The sequence below is a fragment of the Dipodomys ordii genome, unplaced genomic scaffold, assembly GCF_000151885.1.
Source record: "Dipodomys ordii isolate 6190 unplaced genomic scaffold, Dord_2.0 Scaffold61, whole genome shotgun sequence".
NCBI classification, from domain to species: domain Eukaryota; kingdom Metazoa; phylum Chordata; class Mammalia; order Rodentia; family Heteromyidae; genus Dipodomys; species Dipodomys ordii.
The window spans coordinates 1485092-1496961 of record NW_012267277.1 but is presented as its reverse complement, the minus strand read 5'-3'; the positions used below and the strand labels follow the sequence as shown (position 1 = coordinate 1496961).

Genomic DNA, 11870 nt, shown 5'->3' with positions numbered 1-11870 from the left:
GGGGGGGGGGGGGGGGGGAAGCAGGGAGCTTTCTTAGGTTTCCTATAAAAGCAGAATTTCACTTGAACAGGAAAGCATGGTTCTCTTTTTTGGTACATACGATTCTTGCTGCAGACATGTTGCATGGCCCAAACTGCCCATAACTGGACTCCAGGTGTTGTGAAACAGCCAAGCAGTGGGAAAAATGGATTAAAGGACCTAAAGTTTAAAAGAAAAGAACCAAAGTTATATTCTATACATAGTGTCTTTTTCTTTTTCTTTTTGTGCCAAACTGGAGTTTGAATTCAGGGCTTTGAGTGTTGTCCCTGAGCTCTTGTGCTCCAGGCTAGAGCTCTACTACTTGAACCACAGCTCTACTATTGGTTTGTTGTGCCACTCCTGGGGCTTACATTCTAAGTGTTGTCCCTGAGGTTGTTTTTTTTTTGCTCTAGGTTAGTGTTCTACCAGCTGAACCACAGCTTTACTTCTGGCTTTTGGATGGTTAATTGGAGATAAGAATGTCACAACTTTCCTGCCTGGGCTGGCTTTGATTGCTGATCCTAAGATCTCAAGAGTCCTAAGAGGCTATAATAACAGGTGTGAGCTACTAGTACCCACCCAAGATACACTTATGAAGTAGTCAACAAAAATAAGTTGCAGCTAGGCATTGGTGGCTCATACCTGTAACCCTAGTTATTCAGGAGGCTAAGATTTAAGGGCTGTGGTTCAAAGGCAGTCCAGGCAGAAAAATCCAAGAGCTTCTATATACAATAAGTCAGTAAAAAAGTTAAATTGGAGGCATGACTCAAGTGGCTTTTTCAGGACAGCTACAACTGAAAAAGCTGAGCAAAAGTGTAAGTTCCCTGAGTTTAAGTGCTGGTAACAGCACACACACACAAAAAGTTGCAATAAAGTTAATTGTACAGCAATTGGAGTATTTCAGATAATGAATAAACTGCCTAACAAGTCACTTAATTGACACCATCAGGATTAGACAGTATGCACCTTATTATTGCAATTTGTTTTCCCAAAAAATGTGTACTTCTAGTTCCTCAATGTAGTCATATTATTCTAAAACTCCATGCCTTCTCTTCCTAAAAATCTCTTGCCCTTATTTGTCTAAGTCAGTTTACAATTCACCTCCTTTGAAAGCTTTTTTATAGTCTTCTAGTATAGAATTAAGTGCTTTTTTTTTTTTTTGGTTAGTGGTGGGGTTTGAACTCTGGGCTTGGGCGCTGTCCTTGCACTCTTCAGCTCAAGGCGAGCGCTCTACTGCTTGAGCCACAACGCCACTGCTGGTTTTCTAGTGGTTTATTGGAGATAAGAGTCTCACAGACTTGGGCTGGGAAGGTGGCTCAGTGGTAGAGCGCTTGCCTGGCATGCCTGAGGCCCTGGGTTCGATTCCTCAGCACCACATAAGCAAAAAGGAAAAAAAAGCTGGAAGTGGCGCTGTGGCTCAAGTGGTAGAGCTCTAGTCTTGAGCTGAAGAGCTGAGGGACAGCGCCCAGGCCCAGAGTTCAGGCCCCACAACTGGACCCAAAAAAAAAAAAAAGTCTCACAGACTTTCCTGCCCAGGCTGGCTTTGAACCTCGATCCTCAGATCTCAGCCTCCTGAGTAGCTAGGATTACAGGTGTGAGCCACCGGCACCCAGCTAAGTGCTCTCACTTTTATAACATTCTCAACATCTAGCATAATACTGTTAGATATTATCCTAGTTATCTTGATAGATATTATGATATCTTGATAGATATCTTGATTTATCTTGATAAATATTATCTTATAGACATTATAATCTATGCTAGATATTATGATTGAATATAAATATTATGCTAGATATTGTGATCTCCTTCATAAAATATAAAGTTCTTAGCTGGGAACCAATGGTTCATGCCTATAATTTTAGCTTCTTAGGAGGCTGTGGTCTGAGGATCACGGTTTAAAGCCAGCCTGGGCAGAAAAGTTTATGAGACTCTTATCTCCAACAAACCACTAGAAAACTGGAAGTGGCACTGTGGCTTAAGCAGCAGAGTGCTCTCCTTGAGCTGAAGAGATGAGGGACAGCACCCAGGCCCAGAGTTCAAGCCCCAAGGCCTACAAAAAATAAAAGTAAAAATAATAGTAGTAATAAATAAATAATAAAGTTCTTGTGTCGCATCATGTCTTAGTCACCTTTACATTTTAAGAACACAGAACAAATCCCTAGAACTTATTGTCAATACATATGAATTAAGGATGGAATAAGTGATAGAAAAAAGTTAAAATACATTTAAAAAAAGCCAGTACTGAGATACTTCAAAGATTACATATGAGCTGGGCACCTGTGGCTCATGCCTGTAATCCTAGCTACTCAGGAGGCTGAGATCTGAGGATCTTGGTTCAAAGCCAGACTTTCCTGTCCCATGGTACTCTTATCTCCAATAAACCACCAGAAAACTGGAAGTGGTGCTGTGGTAGAACGCTAGCCTGGAGCTGAGGAGGTGAGGAATGACGCCCAGACTCAAGAGTTCAAGTCCCATAACTGGCAAAAAAAAAATTACATATGAGTCATCTTCTTTTGGGCCAGTCCTGGGGCTTGAACTCAGGGCCTGAGCACTATCCATGAGCTGAAGCCTAGTGCTCTATCACTGGAACAACAGCACCACTTCCAGTTTTTGAGTGGTAAATTGGCAATAAGAGTCTCACGAGGACTTCTCTGCCTGGGCTGGCTTCAAAGCATGACCTTCAGATCTCAGCTTCCTGAGTAGCTAGGATTACAAGCAGTAGCCACCAGACCCCGACTATGAGTAATCTTTTTTTTTTTTTTCAGGTAAGGGGTAGGTTTATTCATGGTTCCGGCTGGTACCAGGCCATCTTGGTCCTCCATGAGGTGGAGAAAGGCCTGGGAATGAGTAATCTTGAGATAAGAAAAATGATCAGAGTTGGGAATGTGGCTTAGTGGTAGAATGTTTGTCTTGTATGCATGAAGCCCTGGGTTTGATTCTTTAGTACCACATAAGCAGAAAAAGCTGGAAATGGCATTGTGGTTCAAGTGATATAGTACTAGCCTTGAGCAAAAGAAGCTCAGGTACAGTGCCCAGGCCCTGAGTTCAAGCCTAAGGACTGGCCAAAAAAAAGAGAGAAAAGAAAAAGAAAAATGGCCAGGTTACTGGCTTAGTATTAATTGTGGTAATTACCTGTATGCTACCATCTCACATTCTGGAGTTGGCCATTTCAATATAGCTGAGTGCTAGAAAAGACATAAAGATACACACACAAAAATTACAATGGTTATTTAGCATCATATTATTACATAATGGTGAACTGACATTTTAGCAGTTATGAATATTGTTTATATTCCTTCAGAAAACACTAAATGACCCTACCAAGTCATCAAGAAGAGAATTTCTCTGGCTACGGCTCAGTGTCCAAGCTTGTTCACCTCTGGATATTAAATGGGCAATAATTCCAGCTGCAAAGTAACTGACTTCCACTTCAACACTGTGTAGGAGACTACTGATGTGGTCTATAAAATCCTTCCACATTAATTCAGAATGTAATTCTTGTACTTCAGCTATATTGTTCTGAAACAAAAAAGAGGGTACAAGAGTTTAAGTGATTTGTATATTTGTAAGTGGTTGGGAGAACTGCTTTCAACACTGAAAAAGACCAGAAGCTAGTCAGAGTTGAAGTATTCAAATGGAGCAGTTTCCATATTGCAATAAAAGTAAGGAGAACCAAGAGTCAAAGAGAACCTGGCAATTTTGTTAAGCTGAGAAGACAAAAATCATAGTTTAGGGTTGCCATGCTGCTAAACTGTGTGTAGAAGAAAAACATGAAAGTATCAGAATCAGAAAGGGATGGATATACACATACACAGAGGGAGAAAGACAAACATACGTATAAACACATGCACTGATGGACAGAAATTATATACCTAAATTTTTGGCAGGATAATGATATAATACAAGGTGAAGCCGGGTGCCAGTGGCTCATGCCTGTAATCCTAGTTACTCAGGAGGCTAAGATTTGAAGATCATGGTTCAAAGCCAGCCTGAGCAGGAATATCTATGAGACTCTTGTCTCCATTAACTACCAAAAAGCCAAAAGTTGAGGGTAGCTCAAGTGGTAGAGTGCTAGCCTTGGGCACAAAAGTTCAGGGATAGTGCCCAGGCCCTGAGTTCAAGCCCCAGGACCTGTACACAGAATTTTTCCTTTCCTTCCTTCTTTTGCTGGTACTGAGGCTTGAACTCAGGGCCTCACACTGTTGCTGAGTTTTCTTGCTCAAAGTTGGCATTCTATCACTAGAACCACACCTCCAGTCTGGCTTTTAGCTACTTAATTGGAGATGGGAGTCTTCTAGACTTTTGTACTTGGGTTTGCTTCTGAGATTCTCTAAGCCTCAACTTCTTGTATAGCTAGTATTACAAGTGTGACCCACTGGTGCCTGTCTTGATGTCTTTTTTTTTTTTTTTTGGTAAGTTGTGGGACTTGAACTCCGGGCTTAGGTGCCATCCCTGAGCTTTTTTGCTCCAGGCTAGCACTCTACCACTCTGAGCCACACCACCACTTCTGGTTTTCTGGTGGTTAACTGGAGAGTCTCACAGACTTTCCTGCCCAGGCTGGGTCTGCACCTCAACTCTCAGATATCAGCCTCCTGAGAAGCTAGGATTATAGGAATGAGCCATCGGCACCTGGCTTTTGATGTCACTTGTTAATACCATCTTTTTTTCTGACTATAAAGTAAACCATGTTCAATATGAAATTTAGTATAATGCCCAGAAATGTGTATTTATTTTTCCTTTAAAAATGCCAAAATCCAGGCTGGGAATGTGGCTTAGTGGTAGAGTGCTTGCCTTGCATGCCTGAGGCCCTGGGTTCGATTCTTCAGCACCACATAAGCAAAAAGAAAAAAAGCTGGAAGTGGCGCTGTGGCTCAAGTGGTAGAGCGCTAGCCTTGAGCTGAAGAGCTGAGGGACAGCGCCCAGGCCCAGAGTTTCAGGCCCCACGACCAGACCCCCCCCCAAAAAAAAAGCCAAAATCCAGGCTGGGAATGTGGCTTACTGGTAGAGTGCTTACCTAGCATGCATGAAGCCCTGGATTCAATTCCACAGTATCACATAAACAGAAAAAGCCAGAAGTGGTGGTGTGGCTCAAGTGGTAGAGTGCTAGCCTTGAGCACACAGAAGAAGCTCAGGGACAGTGCCCAGGCCCTGAGTTCAAGCCCCAGGATTGGCAAAAAAAAAAAAAAAAAAAAAACACTTGTAAATTATCCCACAAAAACTATTAGAGTTTTTGGGGTTTTTTTTGGTCTGGTCGTGGGCCTGAACTCTGGGCCTGGGCGCTGGCCCTCAGGTCTTCAGCTCAAGACTAGCACTCTACCACTTGAGCCACAGCGCCACTTCCGGATTTTTTCTTTTTTCTTATGTGGTGCTGAGGAATTGAACCTAGGGCCTCAGGCATGCAAGGCAAGCGCTCTACCACTGAGTCACCTTCCCAGCCCACTATTAGAGTTTTTTGAAGTTACATTTTAGCTGTTTTGTTTTTGAGCACTCACAAGGTATAGCTTGATAAATACTACTATAAAGTGATGTAATGTCCATAGTACTATTCCCTACATAAATAACAAATTCATTTATGGGTTTTTTTTTGTTTTGTTTTTTTTGTCAGTCGTAGAGCCTGAACTCTCAGCCTAGGCACTGTCCCTCGGCTCTTCAATTCAAGGCTAGCCACTCTACAACTTAAGCCACAGTGCCACTTGTGGTTTTCTGGTGATTAATTGGAGGTAAGAGTCTCACGGAGGGCTGGGAAGGTGGCTCAGTGGTAGAGTGCTTGCCTTGCATGCATGAGGCCCTGGGTTCAATGCCCCAGCACCACATAAGCAAAAAGAAAAAAAGCCAGAAGAAGCGCTGTGGCTCAAGTGGTAGAGCGCTAGCCTTGAGCTGAAGAGCTGAGTAACCAGGATTACAGGCATGAGCCACTGGCACCTAGCTCCCTCTTTTATTCTTCACTTAAAAAAAATTATTGTATGCATGTATTCTCCAATGCCATTAAGTATTCACAAATGCTACAGCAGCAACTTCCAATGTATTCCCTTAAACAGAAAATTATTACACATTGAGATGTAACAGGAAATGTTCGTATCTTACCAGAAGTCCTAGAACTTTCTGTTGAATGGATGACTCAGTTGGGAAGGACTGTAAAAGAAGAGAAACCTATAACTCCTCAAAGAATCAAATATAGCAAGTAATTGTTGAAATAAGTTAATAAATGTTAAAATGAAACTAAATTCTGGTTCTGACCTCTAGAACCCTCATGAAAAGTTCTAACCCTTGGTTTTCAATAAAGTGTCTGCAAGTAGTTGGGGATTCATCTGTAAGGTTCCAAAGTGCACTCAGAGTAAACTTCAATGTAGTGTCAACTGAATTCTGATTGGTTTTCTGCTTCACTATTTGAAGAAGTTGCTGAAAGGAAAACAGAATTGTAAAATTATATTTAAGATAATTTATATCCACAAATCCATGAGGATTATCATAGGCTGGACTTGAATTCATGAGTCTCTGCCTCTGTCTTTCAAGCGCTAATATGCCCAGCATGAAGGGTTTTTTATAAATACAACAGTCCCAAGGATCATACCTTGCTTTCAGTGGGATTTTGATAAATGCTCTATGTTTTTTTGCTGATGCCTGTAATTAATCATATGTGAATAACACTTAAAAGCACATGATTGAAACTTTGACCAACTATCATCTTCCTTTCCCTCCCTCCTTCCCAACTCTACTTCCCTCCCTCCCTTTTTTTTTCTTTCTTTTTATGGTGGTACTTGGGATTAAATCCAAGACCTCTACCACTAAGGAGAGTGTCCTCAGCCCTGAAACAAGCTGAGCTTGGGATAAAAAAAGGTGGAGGGTAAAACTGATATTTACTAAGTACCAATAAATTACATTCCATTTTATAAGGAAACAACAGTATTAGAAATATTAAGTAATGTGATCACAGTCAACTTAATAAAAGAATTCAAGACCTAACTGGCCTGATTCTAACGAATTCCACATTTTCCTTAAGAAAAAAATAACTGGGTACTGGTGCATCACTCTTGTAGTTCCAGCTACTCAGGAAGGTGAGTCCTGGAGGATCATGGTTCAAAGTCAGCCTGGGGAAGAAAAGCCAACCAGATTCCATCTCTGATAAACCAGCAAAATGCTGGACAAGTGGTAGAGTACCACCCATGAACAAGAAAATTGAGTAAGAGTGTTAAGGCCCTAAGTTCAAGTTCCAGTACATACACACACACACACACACACACACACACACACACACACACTACACACAATGACAAGTGAATTACAATATATGCTGGATATCAGAATGACAATAGCCTTGAAATTCCAGTTGTAAACTATTTTTATCATAGTTTTATCCTAAGAAATTTAAGTTTGGAAGGTAAGTAGTTTAAGTAGGCATCTGTAATTCCATTTTTAGTTATAGTTTTGAAGTTAAAAAGGAACCTACTAAAATATATATAGGCTGGATGCTGGTGGTTCACACCTGTAATCTTAGCTACTCAGGAGGTTGATATCCAGCATCACAGTTCAAAGCCATCCTGGACAGGAAAGTCCAGGAGACTTACCTCCAATTAACCACCAAAAAGCCAGAAGCAGAGTTGTGTCCAAGTGGTAGAGCATTCGCCTTGAGTAAAAAAGCTAAGGGACAACCAGGTGCCAGTGGCTTATACTTATAATCCTAGCTACTCAGGAGGCTGAGATCTAAGGATTGGTTCAAAGCCAACCCTGGCAGGAAAGTCCTTGAGACTCATATCTCCAATAAACCACTCAGAAAACCGGAAGTGGCATTGTGGCTCAAGTGGTAGAGGGCTAGCCTTGAGCTGAAGAGCTGAGGGACAGCGTTTAAGCCCAGAGTTCAAGCCCCATGACCGACGACCAAAAAAAAAGCTAAGGGACAATGTCCAGGCTGAGTTCAAACCCCAAGTAGTCCCCCACATATACATAATTATAGGCAATTCAGGAAAAAAAAATTAGAGGCACAAATTCTAGGTACAATTGAACTTATGGCTAGGAATGTAGCTTCAGAATTGAGTCTCCTGAGCTTAAATGTAAACACTATATCTGACTAAATTAATTTTAATTATTGGTTTCCTCACCTATAGTATGGGGGATAAATAAAATTTAAAAAAAGCTTGGGGGGGCGGGGAGGGTTGGGTGGGAGGAGGAGGAGCATGGGAAGGGATTGGAAGGGGAAACAAAGGAGGAGGCTGCAATGCTTGATAAGAAATGTACTCATTATCTTGCCCATGTAATCGTAACCCCTCTGTACAGTATTTTCACTTCCAGTTTTCTTGTAGGTTAACTGGAGATAAGAGTCTCACTGACTTCATGGCTTAGAACCATGATCCTCAATTCTCAGCCTCCAAGAGTAGCTAGGATTACAGACATGAGCCACTACGCCCAGCTGGAATGGTTAACTTTTTTGCACAACTACTTAATGGCTCGGAAATATATGTATAACCCCCCCAAAAAAAGTCATTTATATGATAACCAGCAATCAGGAAGATCACACACAGTTGAGGCCAGTCAGGCAACAGAGACCTTATCTCAAGAAAATCAAACAGGAAGTGGTGCTATGGCTCGAGTGGTAGAGCACTAGCCATGAGCTGAATAGCTGAGGGACAGCGCCCAGGCCGAGTTCAAGCCCCACAAATGACCAAAAAAAAAAAAAAAAAATCCTTGGTGGGGGGGGGTGGGGAGGATGGGAAGGGATGGGAAGGGGAAACAAAGGAGGAGGATACAATGCTTGATAAGAAATATACTCATTATCTTGCCCATGTAATTGTAACCCCTCTGTACAGTATTTTCACAATAAAAAAAAGAAAACCAAACAAAGCCAGTAACAATAATGACAAAAAGTAAACCAACTGAATATTTTTTTATTGTTACTAAGGAGTTGTACAAAGGTGTTATAATTCTATATGTCAGTACAATACTTCTTGGACAATGTTACCCCTTTCTTCACTTTCCCCATTCTCCCTCACCCATCCCTGCTCACAAGTTGCATAATTCATTTTTTACATAATATATATCTGAATATAATGACTGCATTTGTTCACCCTTCATCTCCATTCCTGTGCCCTCTTTTGTTTCCCCCACCAAAAAGATAAACCACCAAAACAAAAACATGTTTCAGTTTCTGGAACTCATTTTGAATTCCAATTGAAAGGGTTTGTGTTTTTTTTTGTTGTTGTTGTTGTTTTCTGGTCGTGGGGCCTAAACTCTGTGCTTGGTTGCTGTCCCTCAGCACTTCAGCTCAAGGCTAGCACTCTACCACTTGAGCCACAGAACCACTTCTGTTTTTTTCTGTTTATGTGGTGGTAAGGAATTGAACCCAGGGCTTCTTGCATGCTACGTAAGCACTCTACTACTAAGCCACATTCCCAGCCCCTAAAATATTTTTTTATCACAACTAAGATGACTTGCTCAAAATCATACAACCAGTATAAGACAGAATTGAGAATAAATATAGTTTTGTCAACTCTGAAATTCCTGCTCTTTCTGTTATGTCTCAAAGACCTCCTCTCTCTCTCTCTCTCTCTCTCATTCGTCGCGGGGCTTGAACTCTGGACCTGGGCACTGTCCCTCAGATCTTCAGCTCAAGGCTAGCACTCTACCACTTGAACCATAGCACTACTTCTGGTTTTCTGAGTGGTTTATTGGAGATAAGAGTCTCAAGGACTGGCTGGGAAGGTAGCTCAGTGGTAGAGTGCTTGCCTTGCATGCCTGAGGCCTTGGGTTCGATTCCTCAGCACCACATAAGCAAAAAAGAAAAAAGCTGGAAGTGGCACTGTGGCTCAAGTGGTAGAGCACTAGCCTTGAGCTGAAGAGCTGAGGGACAGCGCCCAGGCCCAGAGTTCAGGCCCCACGACCGGAAAAATAAAAAAAAAAATTAAAAAAAAGAGTCTCAAGGACTTTTCCTGCCCCACTGGCTTTGAACCAGGATCCTCAGATCTCAGCCTCCTGAGTAGCTAGGATTACAGGAATGAGCCACCGGCTCCCAGCGTCTTTCCTTCTCTTTACAGTATTACATATTTCTTTCTTTTTTTTTTTTTTTTGTCGGTCGTGGAGCTTGAACTCTGGACCTGGGCGCTGTCCCTCAGCTCTTCAGCTCAAGGATTGCACTCTACCACTTGAGCTACAGCGCCACTTCCGGTTTTCTGGTGGTTTATTGGAGATAGGAGTCTCACAGTCTCTCCTGTCCGGGCTGGCTTTGAACCGAGATCCTCAGATCTCAGCCTCCTGAGTAGCTAGGATTACAGGCGTAAGCCACCGGCACCCAGCTTGGTTATATTTTTTAGGCTGGGTTCTAACCTATTTTCTCTACTATACTTTACATTTGTTATAAACAGGAATTATAGAGATGGTTCTGTTTTAATGCTTCTTTTGTTCAAGGCTAGCACTCTACCACTTCTGTTATAATACCCACTTCCGGCTTTTTCTGTGTATGTGGTACTGAGGGATTGAACCCAGGGATTCATGCATGCTAGGCAAGCACTCTACCACTGAGCCACCTTCTCAGGGCCTGTGAGAGAGACATCTCCAAAAACCACCAGAAAACCAGAAGTGCCACTGTGGCTCAAGTGGTAGAGCACCTCAGGGGCAGCACTCAGGCCCAGAGTTCAAGCCCCACGACCAACCCCAACCCACCCCCCCAAAAAAAAAGATACTGCTTCTACCTATAGTCTTTTTATTTTTGTTGTTTTAGGGGGTGGTACTGGGTAGATATGGGCTTGCTGGGCAGGCACTTTACCACTTGAGGCCATGTCTCCACCCCTTTTGCTTTATTATTTTTTAGAAAGGGTCTTGTTCTTGCTGGGGTTAGTTTCAGACTCCAATCCTCCTACCTATACCTCCCAAGTAATTGAGGTTATAAGCCTTTACTATATCCATCGTATGTGCGTGCCCGCGCGTGTGGTGAATGCGTGCACAAAGGGTGCTCACATGCTGGAGCTAGGGTTTGATCTCAGGACTTGAGCTTTTGTTTATTGTTCTGCTCAAGGCCAACACTCTACCACTTGACCTAAACCTCCACTTCCAGCTCTTGATAATTAGAGGTAATAGTCTCCCAGACTTTTCTGCATGAGCTGGCTTTGAACACAAACCTCCTGAGTAGCTAGGATTACAGGCATGTGCCACAAGTACCTGGCTGACTGGTTTTTTTTTTTTTTTTTGGTGCTGGTCCTCAGATCCTGTGCCTAAGCTTTGTTTGCTCAAAGTAGTACTCTACCACTTGAGCCACAACTTAATTTCTGGCTTTCTGTTGCTTAACTGGAGATAAGAATCATTCAGGCTTTTCTCCTGTGACGGGTTTTGAACCACATCCTTATATCTCAGCCTCCTAAGGAGTGGATTGGGTCTAAGCCACAGGTGTTAGGCTTTGGTATGTTTATTTTGTTGTTGTTGTTTGCCAATCCTGGGGCTTGAACTCCAGGCTTGGGCACTGTTCCTGAGCTGTTTTTGCTCAAGACTAGCACTCTACCACTTCCACCACAGTGGCACTTCCGGCTTTTGTGTATGTGGTACTATGGAATTGGACTGGGAGCTTCATTCATATTAGGTAAGCACTCTACCACTAAGCTACATTCCCAGCCCCTGGCATGTTTTTTTTTGGTCGGCCGTGGGGCTTGATCTCTAGGCTTTGGCGCTGTCCCTGGGCTCTTCAGCTCAAGGCGAATGCTCTACCGCTTGAGCCACAGCACCACTCCTGGTTTTCGGCAGGCTTTGAACAGCGATCCTCAGATCTCAGCCTCCAGAGTAGCTAGGATTACAGGCGTGAGCCACTGGCACCTGGCAGCTGGCATTTTTTTTGTTGTTCTTGTTGTGGGGCCTGAACTCTGGGCCTGGGC

General features: G+C 42.7%; 1 protein-coding gene across 1 annotated transcript in view; it reads right to left on the bottom strand.

The window, feature by feature from the left end:
* Zyg11b (zyg-11 family member B, cell cycle regulator) overlaps positions 1–11870 on the bottom strand; it is a 59765-nt gene that overhangs the window by 5881 nt on the left and 42014 nt on the right. Inside the window, exons 8-12 of the mRNA XM_013022197.1 lie at positions 6259–6420; positions 6106–6153; positions 3343–3540; positions 3154–3206; positions 101–198 (exon numbers count right to left, since the gene is read on the bottom strand). Of these exons, the coding sequence (XP_012877651.1) occupies positions 101–198; positions 3154–3206; positions 3343–3540; positions 6106–6153; positions 6259–6420 (559 nt within the window). The remainder of the gene's footprint in view (positions 1–100; positions 199–3153; positions 3207–3342; positions 3541–6105; positions 6154–6258; positions 6421–11870) is intronic.